A 23,724-nucleotide genomic window follows, 5' to 3' on the forward strand; every position below is an offset into this window, starting at 1 on the left:
AGTGTAGATGTAACCACTAAGCATACTTATTAGGGGATTAAAAAATATTTTCTTTATACTCAAAACGTGGATAATTACAAAGCTCCTAATAGAAAATCATCTGGATTCATGTCAGTATTTTTGTAATTAGTTACGTCCTTGGAATAATTTAAAAATTATGTCCTTTAATGCTGTTTATCAGTAGCTGTGGTTTGCAGACGGGGTAATAATTCCTTGAGATGAAGTATTTATTATGCCTACTTTGTTCTCTTCCATGCAGCATGAAACTGTTAATACAGTTTCTTTTTATGTACTCTACTTTTATTGGTTTATAATTTACATGTAGAATTTTTTCATTGGTTTTCTCCTGGCAATACCAAAGACAGGGCTTGAGAAGTTATATTGCATCAGCCAGTGTTTCAGAGTAAGTTTCTCTTCACATTGTATTCTGCAGTGATTTTTTTATATCTGAATTTCTAGTTTTGCAGTTTTGTCCACTGCTGTTTAGGGAAGTCTTGATAGGTAACTTATCGCCCTGCAGCTTGCCTTCGGGCCCGGAACTGGGGGAGCCACGTGGGAGGGATGCACGTGCAGACTTGGTCTGAGACTGTGTGTGAAGTGCTCCACGTCTTTCTCCCCTGACTGCTAACGCCAGAACTTAGTGTTTGGTAAAACGAGTTACTCCTGGTTGGAGACCCTCTCACTGAAGGACTGTGTTTCTGTGTCTTGCCAGGAGATCAGCTGCCAACACGCCGACCTGCTGAGCCTCGACCCGGCTCTGGTCAGTGGGGCCGGCCTGGCGGGCCTGCAGCAGCCCGGGGCCATCTGCCTGCTGGAGGAGGCGCTGTTGCGACTGGCACCCCAGGAGCCGCCTGCCAAGCGTGTGCGGGGGAGGCCTGGCCTGCCCCCCGACGTCGGCAGGTGGATGGAACTTGCCAAGTAAGCTCTGGGCCCCGACCCTGCTGTGGCCAAAGTGATGTGTCTAACACAGTTACTTTATCTGGGCAAGACACATCCTGTCTGAGACTTCTCTTACCTGAGGTTTATCATGAGAAACCCAGGGCCTAATTCTTAGACACTGGATTCTGAGGGCGCTGGATTAGGGTGAGACTGAACTTGCACTTTTCCTATAGCGCTGGTTTTGAGATATTCCCGGTTCTGGGAAAAGCGTAAAAGAATGTCTCTGTCGTGTAGTCGCTCCTGTCCCTGTGCCTGTGAGAGGCGAGCAGTAGGCGCTGTGTCACTGCTGAGAAGCCTCACAGCCCGGGTGTGGCCCGTCCCCTGGGGGATGACGTCCTGGGGCTGCTGCCCACAGGCTGTTTCCACCCCGTTGTGTCCTCCGTAGGCTTGGATGGTTGTGACACCTTGTGTGGGCACGCTGAAGACAGGAAGAAGTCTCCAGGGAGGACGGAATGGACTTTTAGACACCTGAGCCTGTCTTCAAGTTGGGAGGCTTGGCTGATGGGCCAACAAATTTGTGTTGACATCAAAGTCAAAACTGTAGCACATGTTCAGGCTCTCAGTAACATCAAGACAGCCATTGCACGTGGAGGACATGGCATCTGTAGGGCCAGAACTAGTTTGCCTGCTTCTGGGTTTTGGACCAGATTCCAGAAAGGTCACCACAGATAAATGTTTCAGTGATGGAGTGACATAGAACAGTTTCATTTAATGAGTCAACTTGTGCATTGTAAACCTATGATATTTTCAGATTTTACATTAAATGCACTTTAGAATGGGCTTCCCAAGGTGATGCTATTGGTAAAGCGCCACTAGTGGTTAATGGCAAAGAACCAGCCTACCAACGCAGGAGACATAAGAGATGCGGGTTTGATTCCTGGGTCGGGAAGATCCCCTGGAGGGGAGGGCATGGCAGCCCACTCCGGTATTCTAGCCTGGAGAATCCCATGGACAGAGAAGCCTGGCAGGCTACAGTCCGTGGGGTCACAGGAAGTCAGATGAAACTGCAGTGACTGAGCACACAGCCGTGTACTTGAGAATAACTCCTCCTTCTGTATGGCTCAAGTATTAAAACTTACTGGTAACTTCAACATTTTTAGGATTTTATGTTTTAACAAATCAATATGACATCTTTTTTAGTTATTATAATTGTGGCATCTTGGTTTAATATCATTTCAAGAAAGACTTTAAAAATATTGGGTATTCACTGATTTGTCCTTTTTTTTTTGATCTGTTTCATAGACTGTACAGGTCGATCGGGGAGTATGACATCCTCCGTGGTATTTTCAGCAGTGAAATTGGAACAAAGCAGATCACACAGGACGCACTGTTAGCAGAAGCAAGAAGTGACTATTCTGAAGCTGCCAGGTTGTATAACGAGGTAGCGTTGATCTCCAGCAAGTGGGTCCGTTGCTTTACCACTTTTGTTCTCTGGATGGAATCACTCAACTTTAGAATTTAGACCTTCAAATATTCAGCTATATTCCTTAACTTTTACCCAAAGATTACTACCAGAAAATGGTTTCATAATAATTGAACGTGAACTAGTTATTGTTCTGTCTCTTACTCTTTTTAAGAAAATACTGAATCAAACTCTTTTACCAAGTTAGTATGAAATTGTAAAATGTCATTTCAGTATCTGGTATTGTTATATAGTTTCTGTTTGAGTAGATTATTTCCACTCTGCAAGTAAAACTTATAAAAAGGTAGATGAGAGCTGGTTTGGGGAAGTCCAGTTTTGCACGTCTTGTGTTGGGAGTTGTCCGTGGCTGAGTGTGGATGTGTGGCAGGTCACACTTGCAGTTGAGGGCCTGTGGCCTGTGCAAGACATCTAAATGGTGAAACCTTCTGCAGTTTTCTATAAATGTCCTGTTTTCTAATTTTCATTCTAAGAACTTTTCAAGTAGTGAAGACTCTATAGTATTTACATCAAATTAAGGGCCGTTTTCAGTTTTCAGCTTATTAATTGACTTTATAGTTAAGTTCCCCAAAGAAGTGGTTCTGTCCTAGCTGGGATTTTTAATATTCATTTGACAGTTAGGTTCCCTCAAGTTAACTCTCTTTTCCCTTTTTTCTATACCTGTCATAAATCTGACAGTGATTATTGTTAGTGTGAATGTTACATGTATCCAGTTTGGTAAAATAATCTTTGCAGGCCCTCAACACACAGGAGTGGGCAGACGGTGAGCCCACGGAAGCCGAGAAGGACTTCTGGGAACTTGCATCCCTTGACTGCTACAACCAGCTGGCCGAGTGGAAGTCGCTGGAGTACTGCTCCACGGCTAGCGCTGATGGCGAGGGCACCCTGGACCTGAGCAAGATGTGGAGCGAGCCCTTCTATCAGGTGCGGGGCCATCTATGAGGTCACCCAGTTAGATGTCCTCAATAGTCAAGTGCTCTCATTAATGAGAGTGAAGTTGCTCAGTCGTGTCTGACTCTTTTGCAACTCCATGGACTGTAGCCTCTCAGGTTCCACCATCCATGGGATTTTCCAGGCAAGAATACTGGAGTGGGTTGCCATTTCCTTCTCCAGGAGATCTTCCCGACTCAGGGTCTGAACCTGGGACTCCTGCATTGTAGGCAGATGCTTTACCGTCTGAGCCACCAGGGAAGTCTAATTAATGAAGGTGTTTAAAACTTTTCAGAAACAGGAAAGTGGTTGTAAAGCATTAGACTGTTTAAATAACTTGACTCCCCCAAACTCCATAATATCATTAAACCACTGTGCTTCCCTCATAGCTCAGTTGGTAAAGAATCTGCCTGCAATCCAGGAGACCCCGGTTAAATTCCTGGGTTGAGAAGATCCGCTAGAGAAGGGATAGGCTACCCACTCAGTATTCTTAGACTCACCTTGTGGTTCAGCTGGTAAAGAATCCACCTGCAGTGCGGGAGACCTGGGTTGAATCCCTGGGTTGGGAAGATTCCCTGGAGAAGGGAAAGGCTACCTACTCCAGTATTCTGGCCTGGAGAATTCCATGGACTGTATAGGCCATGGGGTCGCAAAGAGTCAGACATGACTGAGCGATTTTCACTTACTCACTGTGCTCTTAGCTAATGCTTTCAAAATAAGCAGATGCCTTTACAAAGGAATGTTAGCCTCCCTGGTGTGACCATAGGGAGAGTGTTTCCTGTTGTGTCTGCACTGCACATGGGCCCCACTGGGCCAGTCTCACACCCATCTGCACCTCTGCCCTCGCCCAGCCTGCAGGTCCTCACTTGGTACTGAATGTCCGGTTCTCTTTCAGCTACAAGTAGTTTCCATTTTCTATAGAACGTGTTCCTGTATGTTTTGTGGTTATAAAATGAGCAATTGTAGATGAACTTGCTTTAAAGATTGTGGCCTTAGGTTTGAAACATTAAGCGCTATCATTTGAACCTGTGAAGTGACGCCGCAGATGCATGGTGATGCCATCTCGGGATGTCACATCCATTCTCGCTCTGCAGGAGACCTGCCTGCCGTACATGGTGCGCAGCAAGCTGAAGCTGCTGCTGCGCGGGGAGGGCGACCAGGCACTGCTGACCTTTGTGGACGAGGCACTGACCTTGGAGCTGCGGAAGGCCCTGCTCGAGCTCCGCTACAGCCAGGAGCTGAGTCTCCTGTACCTCCTGCAGGACGACATTGACAGGGCCAAGTATTACATCCAGAACTGCATCCAGATGTTCATGCAGGTAACCTGGGCGCGCCTGCCGGGGCTGCACTATTCCTGTGAGCTTGGGTCGACATGGGCAGTTCTCTGGCCACTTAACCCTGATTCCCTGCACACCAGCCAATGGCCTGGAGCCTTTTAGTGCCTGTTTCTGATTTAGAAAGTTCCTTTTGTTTTCCCTTGGGGTTTTCTTTCTTTCCCTGGACAAGTACCTGAGAGCAGGCCCCACCCCCAGGCATCTGGGTGGGAGGTGGTCATGCAGGAGGGTCTTGCAGCCCCACCAGCCAGAGTCTGTCCTGCCTCTGAGGTTGGCCGTTACGTTGTTAAAGCCGATTCTTGTGTAGAGTCCCTGAATGTTTGTTGTTGCTGAACATAGACATTCACTGTCTTTATTCTAGTTTTTACACATGCTTAAGGTTGAGTAGCAGTCCACTCGAGGAAGGTTATGGAAAGAGAAAGGTTGGTTTCTATAGTTGGCAGTTTATATTATAGGATATTGTGATTTTTAAGAATTGGTGGGGAATGGAGGCAGCAGCACCTGATTGTATTGCTCTTATTGATTTTGTTGAACCAAAATGTGACTGAAAACCAAAATTAAAAAAAAAAATTAGACCATTTAATTGCTCCTGTGACCAGAGACATCTCGTGTAACTGATCTGTTTACAGAGTGGTTACCGTTTCATGTTTAGACTGTGTTAAAATCTGAAGCAGTACATTGACCTGTAACCAATGCTAAATAACTTTTCCAGAACTATTCCAGTATTGATGTCCTCTTACATAGAAGTAGACTCACCAAATTGCAATCTGTACAGACTTTCATAGAAATTCAGGAGTTCATCAGCTTTATTAGCAAACAAGGTAACTTTTTATTTATATGTATCTTTTTTCCTTTCATAATTAGGATTGATTTTTTTGTTTTTGTTTTGCTTGGTGATAGTACATGTTTCTTAATGTATGGGTTAGAAATTGTCTTGCGTTTACTCCATGAATGTGTATTTTGAGATTGTTGAAATAAGTGTTTAAAATAGTCTGGTGCTCTTCTGGGCATTTAAGAAGCTTCCAAGGAGCAGACGCTGTGGTCCCCACAGAGCAGAGCAGTCCAGGACCCCCATGAAAAATTGGGGTGATAGAATCTGCTGGTAGGGCTTGAGTTGGCTATGGTAGGAAGAGAGGGGTTCTCAGAGGGCCAGTCTGAGCCTGGGGTACTGGCGTGACTGTCCTGGGTGAGGTGAGGCCCAGGTGGCTGTGCCCAAACCGAAGGCCTTTCTGCTACTGCTGAGTGGGCTTAATCCTGATGCCGATGGAAGGTCCCCCAGAGTCAGAAGTAACGTCTTGTTTTGAATTCAAATTTCATTTCTTGAAAGACTTCTTAGAGTACTGATAAAAGTTGGTGTTCAGAACTATCTACCTGACTGTTCTCTGTTTTAAATTTGGAGAATGGTTTTTCAAGTATGTATTACTAGTGGCGTATCATTCTAGGAGCTGTGTTAGTTTCTTTTCTCTGTATTTCACCCAGTTTTATAACAGCCTATGAGATGTAGGCTCTAAAACTAATAATCATGGCACCTGATGACTGATGCTGAAGCTGGAATACTATGGCCAGGAGATATGAAGAACTTACTCATTAGAAAAGACCCTGATGCTGGGAAAGACTGAAGGCAGGAGAAGAAGGGGACGATAGAGGATGAGATGGTTGGTGCATTGATGACTTGATGTGCGTGAGTTTGAGCAAACTCTGGGAGTTGGTGATGGACAGCAAAGCCTGGTATGCTGCAGTCCATGGGGTTGCAGAGTCGGACATGACTGAGCAACTAAACTGAACTAAACTGATCAGGTTTTGTATTTGTTATGTCAGCAAATCTGGAAGACCCAGCAGTGGCCACAGGACTGGAAAAGGTCAATCCTCATCCCAATTCCCAAGAAGGGTAGTCCTAAAGAATGCTCTAACCATCAGACAATTGTACTCATCTCCCATGCTAGTAAGATCATGCTTATAATCTTACAGGCTAGGCTTCAGCATTATTCAGACCAAGAACTTCCAGGTATCTAAGCTTGTTTTAGAGAAGGAAGAAGAACTAGAGATCAAATTGCCAACATTCACTGGATTATAGAGAAAACCATCTCTCTCTGTCTCATTGACAATGCTAAAGTCTTTGACTGTGTGGATCATGACAAACTATGGAAAGCTCTTAGTTGGGAATACCAGACCATCTTACCTGTCTCCTGAGAAACCTGTGTGCAGGTCAAGAAGAAACAGAGCCCTGCATGGAGCAACTGATTCATTCACGATCGAGAAAGCATTGTGACAGGGATATCTGCCGTCACCCTGTTTGTTTAACCTATACACTGAGCACATCATGAGAAATGCCAGCCTGGATGAGTTACAAGCTAGAATCAAGATAGGCGGGAGAAATAACCACCACCTCAGATATGCAGATACCAGTCTAATGGCAGAAAGTGAAGGGGGAGCTAAAGAACCTCTCGATGAGGGTAAAGGAGGAAAGTGAAAGAGCTGGCTTAAGACTGTTAAGGAAACTAAGATCATGGCCTCTGGCCCCATACTTCATGGCAAATAGAAGGGAAGAGGTGGAAGTAGTGACAGATTTCCTCTTCTTGGCTCCAAAATCACTGCAGATGGTGACTGCAGCCGTGAAATCAGAAGATGCTTGCTTCTTGGCAGGAAAGCAATGACAAACGTAGATGATGTGTTGAAATTTGTTGAAAAGCAGAGACAAAAGTCCGCTATGGTTTTCCCAGTGGTCACGTACGGTTGTGAGAACTGGACTGTTAAAGAAGGCAGAACATCAGAGAATTCATGTCTTTGAACTGTGGTGCTGGAGAAGACTTCTAAAAGTCCTTTGGACAGCAAGGAGATCAAACCAGTCAATTTTAAGGGAGATCAACTCTGAACTGGAAGAACTGATACTCAAACTGAAGCTCCAGTATTTTGGTCATCTGATGTGCACAGATGACTCATTGGAGAAGTCCCTGATGCTGGGAAAGATTGAGGGTAGAAGGAGAAGAGGGTGTCAGAGGATGAAATGGCTGGACAGCATCACTGAAGCGGTGAACATGAACCTGGGTAAACTCTGAGAGATACTGAGGGACTGAACAACAAATGAGACTTAGATTCTTTTTCCTCATTTTATAGGGCATTAGAGATTAAGTAACTTGCCTGAACAAGGTAAGCACTGCTTTCTCACCATAGAAAGAAAAGCAAAGCTTTAAACGTTGTTGTTGTTGTTCAGTTGCCCAGTTGTGTCTGACTCTTTGTGACCCCGTGGACTGCAGCATGCCAGTCTTCCCTGTCCTTTACCATCTCCTGGAGCTTGCTCAAACTCATGACCATTGAGTCGGTGATGCCATCCAACCATCTGTCGTCCCTTTCTCCTCCTGCCTTCAATCTTTCCTAGCATCAGGGTCTCTTCTTACAAGGTAGCTCTTCCAATCAGGTGGCCAAAGTATTGAAGCTTCAGCAGCAGTCCTTCCAATGAATATTCAGGACTGATTTCCTTTATGATTAATTGGTTTGATCTCCTTGCAGTCCAAGGGCCTCTCAAGGGTCTTCTCCAACACCACAGTTCAAAAGCATCATTTCTTCAGCACTCAGTCTTCTTTATGGCCCAACTCTCACATCCATATATGACTACTGGAAGAACCATAGCTTTGACTAGAAGGACCTTTGTCAGTAATGTCTCTGCTTCTTACTATGCTGTCTAGGTTGGTCATAGCTTTTCTTCCAAGGAGCAAGCGTCTTTTAATTTATTTCATGGCTACAGTCACCATCTGCAGTGATTTTGGAGCCCCCCCAAAATAAAGTCTGTCACTATTTCCAGTTTCCCCATCTATTTGCAATGAAGTGATGGGACCAGATGCCATGATCTTTAGTTTTTGAACATTGAATTTTCAAACCTTGATGGCATCATCCTTTAGGGATTTGAATGGTTCTGCTGGAATTTCATTAACAGCAGCTTTATTAAGAGCAGTGCTTCTTAAGACCATCTTGACTTCGCACTCCAGAATTTCTGGCTCTGGATGACTAGCCACACCATCATAGTAATCTGGTTCATTAAGATCTTTTTTATACAGTTCTTCCATGCATTCATTCCATCTCTTCTCGATCTCTTCAGCATCTACTAGGTCTCTACCATTTTTATCCTTTATTGTGCCCATTTTTGGGCGGAATGTTCCCTTGATGTTTCTAGTTTTCCTGAAGAGATCACTAGTCTTTCCCCTTTTGTTGTTTTCTTTGATTATTAAGCACTGTTCATTGAAGACGGCCTTCTTGACTGTTATAGCTGTATTTTGGAACTCTGCATTTAATTTGATGTACCTTCCCATCTGTCCCTTGCTTTTCGCTTCTCTTTGTTCTTCTGCTATTTGTAAAGCCTCCTCAGATAACCCCTTTGCCTTCTTGCTTTCCTTTTTCTTTGCAATGGTTTTGTTTGTCACCTGTGGTGTGTTGCGGCCTCTGTCCCTAGTTCTTTAGGCACACTGTTAACTCAGTCTAGTCCCTTGAATCTGTTACCTCTATTGCGAATTCATATGGGATTTGATTTCAGTCATACCTGGTTGTCCTATTGTTTGTCCAGTGTGGGGTTTTTTTTTTTTTTTTTTTTTTTAGTTTAAGCCTGAATTTTGCTATGAGAATTTGATGATCTGAGCCACAGTCAGCTGCTGGTCTTGTTTTTGCTGACTGTGTACAGATTTTCCATTTTTGGCTGTAAAGAATGTAATCACTTTGGTTTCGGTGTTGACCATTTGGTGACGTGCATGTGTAAAGTCACCTCTTATATTGTTGAAAAAGGTTATTTGCTATGACTAGTGCATTCTCTTTAAATATTGGTGTTGTGGGATTTAGAAGCCCTTGAGCCAGGCTGTTTGGGGCTTTTGTCATGGCGACCTCACGTGCACACCAGGTCTGGGTAGGTGGCCAATCCTCTAGCAACGGACAAGTCTCCCCCTCCTCTGGGCACTCCTACGAGTGGCATGAGCAGATTCAGTTGTCCTGTGATGACTCATATTAGATTTTATCAACAATAAAATTGGTTGCAACCCTGTGAATAGCTTGTCAGTTTTCAGTGCTTTTTAGATTTTGGGATTGTGGGTGGAGCGTTGTGACTGTGGACCTGTGGTGAATGTAAAAATTGCGCGTGTTTATTTCCTCCTCTTTCCTTGATGGCCTGAAGACATTAAGTTTTCATGCCAGAATATATTAAACATGGTAACTTTGTGCTCCTGTTGTGAACAATAGGGCCAAGTGTTATAAATGGCACAAGGAATCTGAACTAAGTTTCTGTTTACAGATAGCAGCTCACTTTGTAAGGTGGTCTGATCATTGGGCTGTGGCCACACTCACACCATAATGTCATTTTTAGGTAATTTATCATCTCAAGTTCCCCTGAAGAGACTTGTGAAAACCTGGACAAATCGATACCCTGATGCTAAAATGGACCCAATGAACATCTGGGATGACATCATCACGAATCGGTGAGATGTGGTTTCTTTTCTGAAGTTTCCAGAATTGTTTTGCTCCCAAACTGTGGTTGAGCAGTGTGGAGTCTGAGCCTTGCGTGCGCCCGTTTCCACTGAGGTTGTCCCGTCAGCAGCCTGCCTGCCTGTGTGCGATCATGTCCCCTGTCCGTCCTGTGCTGGGTGGTGAGCTGTGGATGTGCTTGGAGGTGAGAGAAGGCAGGGCGGCCCCTCTGCTTCTGGCTCAGGGCTGCCTGATAGGGAGCGACACCCCGACTTCTCAGCCCTGTTATGCACCATATGCCTCACTTCACCAGGTCTGAGGCTCTCTGCCTCCCTTGAAACAGCTCTTGGTGGTCCACAGGCAGATACTTGCCACACGTATCCGTGGGAGGAGCAGGGCCAGAGAGGCTATGAGTTGTTTTATGCAGTCAGCAGGACCAAAGGACTGTGACCCCTACAATTCCTCTTCCTGCCATTGGACCCTGTTTCCTCTGGTACTACAGCTTTTCAAAGATTCACTTTTAATACTTTTTGTTTTTCAAACTTTTTCACTTTTTATTTTGAGACAATTCTTTTCTATAAAAAAATAACAAGAAAAGTGGCACTCCTCTTTGTGCCTTTTTCTCAGATTCATGGTTTTTTAAAACATTTTAAATAGATTGTATATTAGCTTTTTTTTCTTTCTCTCTACATATATATACTTATTTTTGGAACCATTTGAGGATAAGCTGCACATGTCTGTTTCTTTACCTCTTTGTTTATCAGTGTACCTTTCCTAAGAAAAAGAGTATTTTCTTAGAACCACAGTATAATAGTAACTTCTCTGTTTTCACTTTAATGTACAGCCTCAATTTCAGTTTTGTCATTTCTCCCATTAATGTCCTGTAAAGCATTCTGGCCTTTAAGACAGGACACAGCAGCATCGTATATGCATTTATTTAGCTGATATGTCTTCTTGGTTTTCTGAACCTGGGACAGCTCTTCAGCTGTCTTTCAGGACACTGATGCTCTGGAGGTGTTTTCCATAGTTTGGGTTTAGCTTATGTCATCACGACTGTCCAGGTGAGATGCCCGTGGTGGGAATGCCGCTGAAGCAGAGTGTGCGTCCTGCGGCATCCCTCCTAGAAGCACAGAGTGTCCCCTGCCCTTCCTTTCCTGGGGGTAGTGGTGTTGGCTGTCTGGTTAAAGCAGTGTCTGGCCTTTCCGGGTGTCAGGCCTATAGTCTCCTCTCCCCAAACGGATGACAGGGGAGGTGCTCTGCGACACGCTGGTCCTGCTCGATGAGGCTGCCTCCTCCACACTGTGTCTGGATGACTTTGGACAAAGCAGCCTTGGCAGCGCTGTCCGGTGACCATCGTCTCCCCCCGCCAATGTGCCCGTATTTGTCTGCATCTCGTAGGAAGCCCTCCTTCTCCCCCATCTGTTTATCTACTCATTTACTTAAATTTTAATTATTAGTATATAATCGTGGAATCAAATTTTATGTATGGAATATAATCCGTTACTGTTCTTATTTATTTCATGTTCAGAATGTCTCAGGTTTGGTTAGTGGGAGACCTTTCGATCTGGTATTCCAGGCTCATCTTGCAAAATTATCCTCCTGTATTTTCTTCTAGAAATGTTATGGTTTCATTTTTTATGTCTAGGCCTGTGATCCAGTGGAAGATGATCCTGTAGATGATGTGAGGCAGGGGTACAAGTGCACTTTTTCCATGTGGATATCTGGTTGTGTAGTCCCATTTGTTCAAAAATCCTAACTTTTTTTTCGTTGAATTGCCTTGGCACCTTTTTTGAAAATCAGTGGCCATTATATTTGTGGGTCTTTTTTTGAATTCTCTGTTCTGTTTCTCGATTTTTACGCTTATCTTTTCACAATATCAAGCTGTATTCATTACTGATGCTTTATATTAAGTCTTGAATCAGATGGGGTGAGTCCTCCAACTTTGTTTTCCTTAATGAAAATTGCTTTGTTTCTGTTAGGATACTTATATTTATATATACGTTTTAGAATCTGTTTATCAATTTCTACCAAATAAAAAAGAAAAACAGTTTGGTTGGACTTTTGTTGACTATAGATCAGTTTGGGAAATTGCTGTCTTAATAGCATAGAGTTCTCTAGTTCAGGAATGTAGTATGTCTCTTTGTTTACTTAGGTCTTCTTTAATTTCAAAGATTTGTATTTTTTCAGTATGGAAATCTTAGATGTCTTTTGTTAGATTTGTTTCTAAGTATGTGTTGTTTTTTCAGCACTCTTGTAAATGGATTTTTTTTTTCATTCTATTGGTATTTTCCAATTATTTGCTGCTCATATACTGATTTTCTGAAAGGTTTTTTTAATAATGAAGAGGTATTGAATTTTGTCATATGCCTTTTCTTTGCATCATTTAATTGATCATATTTTTCTCTCTTTTTCATGTATGTATCTGTTAGGTCCGTATTGTCTATAGTATTGTTCAAATCTGCTATTTCTGTATAGTTTTTCAGTCTGGATGATCTATCCATTGTTAGTGGTAGAATATTAAAGTCCCAACAATAGCTCGATTGCTGTTTATTTCTCCTTTTAGTTCCATCACTGTTTGCTTTATAGGTGTTTCGATGTGGGGTGCATAAATATTTGTAATCATTCTATTTTCTTGACAGAGTGGTAGTTGGCCCCTTATCCTCATGTAATGACCTTCCCTGTATCTTTTTACTGCTGTTAGCTTAGTTTGCTCTGATAGAGTAGAGCTTCCCCTGCTCTTTGGGGTTACCATTTACTTGGATATCTTTCTCTCCCTTTACTCTGTCAGTGTGTCTCAGAGCAAAGGTGAGTCTGTAGTAGGCATCATATCGTTGGTTCTGTTTTGTCTTCTGACTGTGTCATGTGGCTTGTGGGATCCCAGTTCCCTGTCCAGAGATGGACCTTGGGCCAGGACAATGTAGGTGCCGAATCCTAACCACTAGACCTCAAGAGTTCTCCCTGGATCTTACTTTTATCCATTCAGACATTCTGTGTCTTTTGCTTGAAGAATCTAACCTGTTTACATTTGAAACCGTTATTGATGGGTAAGGACTTACTGTTCCCATTTTGTTAATTGCTCTCTGACAGTTTTGTGGGTCCATGACCCCTTTTTGCTTTCCCTGTTCTTTCTTGCGTGATTTGATGACTTTTTGTCTACTGGGTTTTGACTTCTTTATCACATCTTTTGTGTGGGTACTACAAGCTTTCCTTTGTGTCTAGCATATGGCTTACATAAACTATCTTGTAAAAGGATTCTCTGTGCTGCCTGGATTTTCTGATCAGGCTTCCTGGGTGGTTGGAACAGGGTTCTGTGCTCAGCAATAAGGTGGGGTACTGTTGAAGGGTGGGGAAGACAGAAAGATTGGCCCAAAGGCCAGCACAACTTATCATTTGGGGACCCAGATCAGGTGGGACTGCACACCAATTCCCTGGCCAGACAGGGCGGGAGAGACACTGGCCAAGCTGTCTGCTGCAGGACTGCTGTGTGCTGTGCTGTGGGTGGGCCCCACAACCCACATGTTCTTGTGAGGCTCCCTGGGTAGCTGAGCTGAAGGCTCTTCCACAGGTCAGTTTCCCGGCCCATGCGGGGACACCACGTAGGCCCCTCAGCTGGCAGGACTCTTGTTTGGGAACCAGATGCAGCAGAACCATGAGCCAAGCTACATGGCTCTGTGGCCAAGCCACTGTCCTGGCTCTGTCCACAGGCAGGGCCTCCCACTGGGCCTCCCCATGCTGCTGTGAGCAGGGTCATAGTGGGCTGTGCAGGTCCCCGAGCTCCAGTTAGGCTTCTCAGTAGGGTGGCTGGGGCTGTGAATTAGCTTCTCTGCCCAGGCAGAGGACAGAACACACTCCAGGACTGACGACACTCATTGTTTGGGTCCTGAATCAGGCAAACCTGCACCCTGCCCAGCTCCCTGGTCAGACTAGGCCAGCATCTCGGCTCAGGTGCATAAAGCCACTGGTTAGGATTTCTGTTCAGCCACCACTGGGAGCAGGGCCCTGCCTGCCTGGATCCATTGCTGGTTGCTGTAATCCCCCCAGCTTTTCTGTCATGGTCTGAGCCCTGAGACCCCTAGGAGGTGAGACCCGCAGCCCTGGGAGCAGGCATAACCCCAGTCTCTGGGGTACACTGTTGTGTTGGGGGATTTTTCCAGAGGTGTGTTGTCTGTGAATGTTGTTTGGTTTTCCTGTGAGGGGACCAAGGTCAAGAATGACCTGTGTCACCATCCGGATAATATTGCTCATCTTTGCTGTGTTTTTGGTGTAATACACTGCTTTTGATTCTGAAGTAGATGGTGCATTTGAAGGTAAACCTGTGTGGTTATGGTGATCTCTTTTCCAATCTCTTCCATATTCTTGGTTTGCTAACATCTTGTTAAGAATTTTTTCTGTTTGTATTCAAGTGGGAACTGGTCTGTAATGTCTCCGTTTTTTGTAATGTCTTTGTTAGGTTTTGATGTTAGGGTTATGCTGGCCTCATAAAATGAGTTAGGACAAGTACCCTTCTTTGTTTTTTGAAAACAGTTTGTGTAAGATACTTCTTATTTCTTAAATATTTGATACAGTTCATCAGTGAAACTGTATATACCTGGAGGTTTCCTGTGGGGCAGATTTTTGATAATATATTAATTACTTAAGTAATGTAGGGCTGGGACCTCTGCGGTGGCCCAGCAGTGAGGGCTTCGTGCTCCCAGTGCAGGGGGCTGGATTCATTCCCTGATGGGGGAAGTAGGTACCACCTGGTGCAGCTAAGACCCAGCACAGCCAAATAAATAAATACTGGGGAAAAAACTCACCTTTTTGAAAAAAGATATATAGGACTATTTAAATTTAAATTTTCTATTTCTTTCCATAACAATTTTATTAAATTTTATTTTTCCATTTCATGTCAAATTGTTGGCATAAAGTTGCTCATATTATACTCTAATGTTATTATTTATGATATCTGTAGTGGGAGATCCTTATTCAGTCCTGATACTGACGATTTGTGTTTCCTTTTTTTTCTTCATCGGTTTCTCAATTTTAGGTGTCTGTCAATTCTGCTGATTTTCTCAAAGGATCTGCTTTGCTGATTTTATCATCAATCTGTTTTCTATTTCATTTATTTTCTGGTTTCATCTTTAGTATTTTTTTCTGTGTTCTTTAGATTTAGCTTTTCCTTTTTCAGTTTCTTAAGGTGTAAACTTTGATCATTGACTTTATGCTTTTTTCTTCAGTACATTTAAAGTTATAATGTTCCTCTAATCACTGCTTCAGCTGCACACTGCAGATTTTAGTATGTTGGTTTTGTATTTTTATATTATCTTGTAGTTCAAAATATTTTCTCATTCTTCTGTAATTTCTTTTTTGATCCATAAAATAGTTATAAGTGAGTTTCTGTATCTTACAGATTTCTGAATTAATTCCTTGTGGTTATAAACATACTGTATGGTTTTGGTCTCTTTAAATTTATTGAGACTTGATCTATGGCCAAGCACATTGTCTATTTTAGTAAATATACTTGTGTACTTGAAAACCCAGTGTATTCTACAGTTCTTGGAGATAATGTATATAATTTTCAGTTAGATCAAGGTGGTCAATTGTGTTCTTCAGATCTTCCATGTCTTTAGTGATTTTTTGGTGTGTCAGTGTTACTGAAAATTAAAACACTGAAATATAATCACAGGAACCAAATCAAATGTGTATAAAATTGGCCATATGTGTAACACAGCTACTGAGAACAGTGGTTAGAACCTGCCTACCACTTGACACTGTCTGACTTTGGGAGGAGGACCTTAGATTTGGAGACAGAAGAGAAAAATGGTTTTGACCCAACACCAGATGTGCTATCCCTTCATTAAGAAGGCAGGTTGTGAGTGTAAATACTATACTTTGTGGAGGTGGAGGCAACAGATGATATCTGGAAAGTTAAAGTATCCTCAGTGATCTTCAGAGGATCCTCAGAGTTGGTTAATAAAAATGGAGATTAAGTCCAGTTCCAAGAGTGTAAGATTAACCGTCTAAAAAATGAGCAAGATTTCAGTAAGTGTAGAATTTCTGGCTAAATGCTATCCAGTAGCTTCCTGTGTGTCAGAGATTCCTTTCACAAGTCCGGCATTAACTCTTACTTTTCTTTGTTTCATGCAGATGTTTCTTTCTCAGCAAAATAGAGGAGAAGCTCTGTCTCCTTCCAGACAGTGAAGGTGCGAGTGAGGACGGGGCTGAGATGGATGTGCAGGCTCAGGAAGAAGACATACGGACCCTGATCACGAGCTGCAGCTTCTCCATGAGGATGCAGATGGCCGAGAGCGCAAGGAAGCAGGTGGGCACCAGGGCCACAGACTCGAACCGGCGGTCTCTAAGCTGAGCTCCTCTTTAAAAACTGATGCTTAGAGGTGATGGAGTTGTTAGTATTTCTTTTCTTTATAAGAAAGTAAGCTTGAAGAAAAATTAAAGTTTTCCAGAAAGCCTCTAGTTTATTCTTTTTCATTTCAAAATGATTATTTTCTGTTACTTATAAAGAAAATGGACCTAACATCAGGTTTTCTCTTGTTTAACAAAGTAGTGAGTGCTTGCCAGTTTGTTACAAATTGTATTTAAGTTTCAAATTGTATTTTCAGATTGTGAAGTCTGTCCTTTGATAATAAGATCCTTAATTGATATAAGTGTGCTTTGTTTAAAAGTGGCATATTAACATTTTAAGTATTAAATTTTTCATGTAATCGTATTTAACTATACTAGAGGAACTTTCTGTTTTAATGACCCTATGTTGATTTGCTGTTATAAAGCAAAGAATATTATGCCAGTAGAAATAATTTGTATTTCTGTTTTGTGGGTTTTAATGCTCTTGTGTAATGTTTTTCTTTGCGGTAAGTATTGTATAAGGAATTTTTCTATTTTCAATGAGAAAAAGCCCAGCCTGGGAACAGCCTAAGTGAACACAGGAGCTGTATCAACCCCTAAATTATACTCTAGAGGAACACGCTTTCAGATGCTCTCAAATTCCCCACTGAGGAGGATCTGTCTCCTGTCCCAGTCTCCCCCGCCACACACACACGAATCTTGTTCTTTGTGACTCTGGTAGCTCCAGGCTTCCCTTGGAGTTCGAAATGTTCTTGATGCTTTGTGTATTGCTTTCCCACTGTATCTTTCTGGAATTAGGTAGTCTCTCCCTAACTATTTCCTGAAGAAAAGAAAGAAGATTCTTTTTTTCCAGAAGGTCCTGGCCATTTCTCCTTCTGTCTCCTTAGCTCTGGGTGCAGCAGGAGTGGGGTGCATGTGGCTTCTCAGCAGAAAGTGGGGCAGAGCGGGTGCTTTCCACTGCTGGGGGGGTCACGGGGTCGGTGGGGAGAAAAGCTCCAGGGAGAAGAGGCGCTTGGGAATGGCAGGAAAGAAAGGTGCTGAGATACATTTTTAAACAATATCCCAAAGGTGAGAAACTGGGAACTGCAGAGCCTGCTGTGAGGGGAAGGCTATCTCGTGATGCTGACTTGAGGTGGACCGTGAAGCTTGTGGCCCAGAATTAGGGACTGGAGACTCCAGGAGGTCCTGGAAGGTCTTGAACATGCTGGTGGGAAAAAAAACTGTGTTAAAGAAGACCAGAGACGGCAGGAGTGATGAGGGCAACCTGGACTTCTGGTCTGAGTGGTTGCAAGGGTTGTAACACAGTCTAATGTCAATGTCCTTGAAGCTTAGCAGAGAATTAGATTTAAGAGATGTCTGTAATACAACCAAATAAGTAGTAGAGAAATTGTACATTAAAACTAAAAGCTTCTGTGCCTCAAGCAACACACTAAAGAAAGTGAAGAGACAGCCCATACAATGGGAGACAGTATTTGGAAATTGTGTATCTGATCAGTTCAGATCAGTCGCTCAGTGGTGTCTGACTCTGCGACCCCATGAATTGCAGCACGCCAGGCCTCCCTGTCCATCACCAACTCCCAGAGTTCACTCAGACTCACGTCCATCGAGTCAGTGATGCCATCCAACCATCTCATCCTCTGTCGTTCCCTTCTCCTCCTGCCCCCAACCCCTCCCAGCATCAGAGTCTTTTCCAGTGATTCAATGAGGTTGCCAAAGTACTGGAGTTTCAGTTTTAGCATCATTCCTTCCAAAGAAATCCCAGGGCTGATCTCCTTCAGAATGGACTGGTTGAATCTCCTTGCAGTCCATGGGACTCTCAAGAGTCTTCTCCAACACCACAGTTGAAAAGCATCAATTCTTCGGTGCTCGGCTTTCTTTATAGTCCAACTCTCATCCATACATGACCACTGGAAAAACCATAGCTTTGACTAGATGGACCTTTGGTGGCAGAGTAATGTCTCTGTTCTTTAATATGCTGTCTAGGTTGGTTTTCTTCCAAGGAGTAAGCGTCTTTTAATTTCATGGCTGCAGTCACCATCTGCAGTGATTTTGGAGCCCAAAAGATTAAAGTCTGACACTGTTTCCACTGTTTCCCCATCTATTTCCCATGAAGTGATGGGACCAGATGCCATGATCTTCGTTTTCTGAATGTTGAGCTCTAAGCCAACTTTTTCACTCTCCACTTTCACTTTCATCAAGAGGCTTTTTAGTTCCTCTTCACTTTGTGCCATAAAGGTGGTGTCATCTGCATATCTGAGGTTATTGATATTTCTCCCGGCAATCTTGATTCCAGCTTTTGCTTCTTCCAGCCCAGCGTTTCTCATAATGTACTCTGCATATAAGTTAAATAAGCAGGGTGACAATATACAGCCTTGACGTACTCCTTTTCCTATTTAGAACCAGTCTGTTGTTCCATGTCCAGTTCTAACTGTTGCTTCCTGACCTGCATATAGGTTTCTCAAGAGGCAGGTCAGGTGGTCTGGTATGCCCATCTCTTGAAGAATTTTCCACAGTTTATTGTGATCCACACAGTCAAAGGCTTTGGCATAGTCAATAAAGTAGAAATAGATGTTTTTCTGGAACTCTCTTGCTTTTTCCATGATCCAGCAGATGTTGGCGATTTGATCTCTGGTTCTTCTGCGTTTTCTAAAACCAGCTTGAACATCTGGAAGTTCACGGTTCATGTATTGCTAAAGCCTAGCTTGGAGAATTTTGAGCATTACTTTACTAGCATATATCTGATAAGCGTCCACTTATCCAGAATACATAAATAACTCTTTACGACTGAACAACAGAAAGTCAAACAATCTAGTGATAAAACGGGCAAAGGATCTGAATGGATGCTTCTCCCAAGAAGACACTCAAGTGGCTAGTACACACATGAAGAACGCAGCACCATGAGTCATGGGGGGAGGTAGGTCAAACCACAGCAAAGGCCCACCCGCCACCACCCTCAGGACGGCTGGAGTAGAGGTGCACCCTGCCGTCACCGGTCTGGCAGCTCCTGCAAATGCCAAGGGTCATCATGTGACAGTAGTTCCCCTCCTCGGAATATACCCACGGGAAAGCAGAGCTTAGGTCCGCATGGAAATTTGTATCTAGGGGCTTAAAGTTAAATCACTCAGTCATGTCCACTCTTTGCGACCCCATGGACTGCAGCACGCCAGGCTTCCCTGTCCATCACCCACTCGCAGAGCTTACTCAAACTCATGTCCCTCTTATTGGTGATGCCATCCAACCATCTCATCCTCTATCATTCCCTTTTCTTCCTGCCTTCAGTCTTTCCCAGCATCAGGGTGTTTTCAAATGAGTCAGTTCTTTGCATCAGGTAGCCAAAGTATTGGAGTTTCAGCTTCAGCATCAGTCCTTCCAATGAATATTCAGGACTGATATCCTTTAGGATGGACTGGTTGGATCTCCTTGCAGTCCATGGGACTCTCAAGAGTCTTCTCCAACACCACAGTTCAAAAGCATCAATTCTTTGGCACTCAGCTTTCTTTATAGTCCAACTCTCACATCCATACATGACCACTGGAAAAACCATAGCTTTGACTAGACGGACCTTTGATGGCAACGTAACGTCTCTGCTTTTTAATATGCTGTCTAGGTTAGTCATAGCTTTTCTTTCAAGGAGCACGTGTCTTTTAATTTCGTGGCTGCAGTCACCATCTGCAGTGATTTTGGAGCCCCCCAAAATAAAGTCTCTCACTGTCCATTGTTTCTGCATATATTTTCCATGAAGTGATGGACCAGATGCCATGATCTTAGTTTTCTGAATGTTGAGTTTTAAGCCAACTTTTTCACTCTCTTCTTTCACTTTCGTCAAGAGGCTCTTTAGTTCTTTGCTTTCTGCCCTAAGGGTGGTGTCATCTGCATATCTGAGGTTATTGATATTTCTCCCAGCAATTTTGATTCCAGTTTATGCTTCATCCAGCCCGGCATTTCGCATGGTGTACTCTGCCTAGAAGTTAAAAAGCATTGGCATAGCCAATAAAGCAGAAGTAGATGTTTTTCTGGAATTCCCTTGCTTTTTCAGTGATCCAGTAAATGTTGACAATTTGATCTCTGGTTCCTCTGCCTTTTTGAAATCCAGCTTGAACATCTGGAAGTTCATGGTTCAAATACTGTTGAAGCCTGGCTTGGAGAATTTTGAGCATTACTTTGCTAGTGTGTGAGATGAGTGCAATTGTACAGTAGTTTGAACATTCTTTGGCATTGCCTTTCTTTGGGACTGGAATGAAAACTGACCTTTTCCAGTCCTGTGGCCACTGCTGAGTTTTCCAAATTTGCTGGCATATTGAGTGTAGCACTTTCACAGCATCATCTTTCAGGATTTGAAATAGTTCAGCTGGAATTCCACCACCTCCACTAGCTTTGTTCATAGTGAAGCTTCCTAAGGCCCACTTGACTTCGCATTCCAGGATGTCTGGCTCTAGGTGAGTGATCACACCATTGTGGTTATCTGGGTCATGAATATCTTTTTTGTTTATTTCTTCCATGTATGCTTGCCATCTCTTCTTAATATCTTCTGCTTCTGTTACATCCATGCCATTTCTGTCCTTTATTGTGCCCATCTTTGCATGGAATGTTCCATTGATATCTCTGATTTTCTTGACAAGATCTCGTTTTTCCCATTCTATTGTTTTCCTCTATTTCTTTGCATTGCTCACTGAGGAAGGCTTTCTTGTCTCTCCTTGCTTTCTTTGAAACTCTGCATTCAAATGGGTATATCTTTCCTTTTCTCCTTTGCCTTTAGCTTCTCCAGGGGCTTTATTTCCATTCAGATTAGCAAAGAACATTATTTGAAATAGCCAAAAGGTGGCAACAACAAAGCTGGAATGTGTATCAGGAGGAGGTGGGTGACAAATTGTGGTTCACCCTGAGAGAGAGCATTGCTCAGCTGCAAGGAAGAGTTGGGAGTCTGACTCAAGCCCAAGATTGTCTGCTGATTTAACGATACCAAGGGTCTGGAAGAGGCAGATCCAGGAGCAGAAAGCCATGTCGCCAGCAGTTGGGGAGGGGAAACCCCTTTGGACAGAGCTTTTTGTGGTTGAGGAATATGTTGTGAACTCAGTGGCCGTGACGCTCTCCCAGCCTCCCTGGAGTGCATGTCGTGGCTGTGACTGTCCCTACGGTAAACACAGGGACACCCCATGGTTTCAGCTGAGGTGATGGGTCTCTGTTCCCTGCTCGATTGTGTGCTACGGGCCCCATCTTATCCCTCTGCTTCCTCTCTCTCCCCTGCAGAACAATTTCTCACTTGCCTTGAAGCTGCTGAAGGAGCTGCACAGAGAGTCGAAAGCCCGGGAGGACTGGCTGGTGACGTGGGTGCAGGCCTACTGCCGGCTCAGCCATAGCCGGGCCCGGGCCCAGCGCCGGCCTGAGCAGCTGCGCACGGCACTCAGGACTGCGTCCCTGCTGGGTGCGAGCTGCTTTCCAGGCTGCGCGCGTTGTGGATCCTGCCTTCTCACCTCTTCTTTGTGCTGCACTGACGTTTGGGAGCTCAGTTTTATAAAAATGTTTTAAAAGATAATTTTATTTATTTTTGGCTGTGCTGGGTCTTCATTACCACACGAGCTTTTTTCTAGTTGCCAAGGATGGGCTCTGGAGCACTCGGGCTTCAGTCATTGTGACATGTGGGCTCAGTAATTGTGTCTCCCTAGCTCTGGAGCACACGTTCAGTAGATGTGGCCATGGGCTTTGCTACTCCTTGGCATGTGGAATCTTCTTGGCTCAGGGATGGGACCTGTGTCTCCTGCATTGGCAGGCAAATTCTTTACCACTGAGCCACCAGGGAAGCCCTGTAAAATTTTTATTAAATGTTTATTAGGTATTTGGAGCCAAGGTTCTTTGTATCCTAATAATACTATTAAATATGACTTTTGGAGCTTTTATTTCTCTAAAGTTGAAGTTTAAAATGTTCTTTTTAACACTTAGCTAAGTTTTGGGTTTAATAGTTTAATTATGACTATATTCTTTTAACTTGTGTTTTTACTGACTTCTAAAACATTTGTGTGTATGTAATCCAACAGCTGAGAACACATCGCGCACAAGCACCCTGGCTTCCCGTGACCATCATGTCCTCCTGGGCACCACCTACCGGATCCTGGCCGATGCGCTCTGTGATGAGCCCACCTGCCTTGCTGAGATCGGGGAGAGTAAGGCCAGGAGTGTCGTGGAGCTGTCTGGGTCCAGCTCGGAGGATGCAGACAAGGTAGTGACACTGGGGACCTGAGCTCCTGGCGTCGTGTTTGTCCTGACCGTGACGGTTCTGCTGCACGAGAGCAGCATCAGGTCTCACTGTGTGCTTTTAACATGTAGCTGGCAGTTACTTGCAACTGAGTTTGCCACTGGGCTAGTGACACCCTCCATGTGCTTCCTGTTCATTCAGATAACGCCTTTCCTTTAGTGTCAAGGATGAGGAGTCTGTGTCAATCCCTGTGGACGGTTTTTCCATGCACTTTGCTGTAATCTTGCCACCCGTCATCATCCAGACGCCCCACTAGCTTGTGGGGAAAACCAGTTTTTCTACTTTTTTTGTGTAGCGGCTGCTGTGTTGGCTTTTTTCAGGTGATTCTATATTATCAGTAATTCCCATGTGCTCCTCGTGTCTCTTGTGTCCCTAGCCCCTCCTCAGCCCCACTCTGGGGCCTAGGGGGCCCACCTCATGTTTGTTTTCAGGTCCTGAGGTTGTATGAGGCTCGTATCTCTCTCCTGGTCTGGCACTAACAGCTTTGTGTTCACTGGTGGCCCATGGGGCCCAGGTAGGGAGGAGGGTCCTCAGGAAGCTCCGGGCCCACTCACAGCTTTCGGGGTCTCTGAATTCCAGGTTATGGCAGGTTTGTACCAGAGAGCATTCCACCACCTTTCTGAAGCCGTGCGGGCAGCAGAGGAGGAGGCTGGGCCCTCGGCACGGGGCCAGGGACCTACAGCCGGCGTGACCGTGGCTTACCTGACACTCGCCGAGTTCTGTGACCAGCAGCTCCGCAGGGAGGAGGAGGGCCCGTCCGGTGAGCCTCACGTTGTGTCAGCACATGGTTTGTCTGTTTGAGGGGCAGTGACATGGACACACCCTGTGGGCGGCCTGTGGCCGGTGGCAGGCTGTCTCTGTCCCTTCATCTACTTACCTGACGTGAGCATGACCGGCTCCTGTGGCCGCCCTCCTTTTGCAGCCCAGGACTCAGACAGCTTCACCCAGGAGTAGGGGTCAGCCCCCGAGAGAAGCCCTCACACGCAGCCCACTCCCCAGGGCCGCATGCTCTTCCGTAGTAGTTGCTGCAGAGGGAACATGACGATTACAACATGCAAGCCCTGGGAAGT

The 23,724-nt window shown here is 44.3% G+C and overlaps 1 protein-coding gene across 1 annotated transcript in view; it reads left to right on the forward strand.

The window, feature by feature from the left end:
- The window catches only part of PRKDC (protein kinase, DNA-activated, catalytic polypeptide), a 137,834-nt gene that overhangs the window by 99,609 nt on the left and 14,501 nt on the right, over window positions 1–23,724 (forward strand). The window contains exons 64-73 of the mRNA XM_013969108.2: window positions 713–918; window positions 2,182–2,320; window positions 3,095–3,283; window positions 4,384–4,608; window positions 5,336–5,444; window positions 9,965–10,076; window positions 16,189–16,363; window positions 21,652–21,826; window positions 22,437–22,618; window positions 23,234–23,414. Coding sequence (XP_013824562.2) covers window positions 713–918; window positions 2,182–2,320; window positions 3,095–3,283; window positions 4,384–4,608; window positions 5,336–5,444; window positions 9,965–10,076; window positions 16,189–16,363; window positions 21,652–21,826; window positions 22,437–22,618; window positions 23,234–23,414 — 1,693 coding nt within the window. The remainder of the gene's footprint in view (window positions 1–712; window positions 919–2,181; window positions 2,321–3,094; window positions 3,284–4,383; window positions 4,609–5,335; window positions 5,445–9,964; window positions 10,077–16,188; window positions 16,364–21,651; window positions 21,827–22,436; window positions 22,619–23,233; window positions 23,415–23,724) is intronic.

Source organism: Capra hircus, chromosome 14 (assembly GCF_001704415.2).
Source record: "Capra hircus breed San Clemente chromosome 14, ASM170441v1, whole genome shotgun sequence".
NCBI lineage: Eukaryota > Metazoa > Chordata > Mammalia > Artiodactyla > Bovidae > Capra > Capra hircus.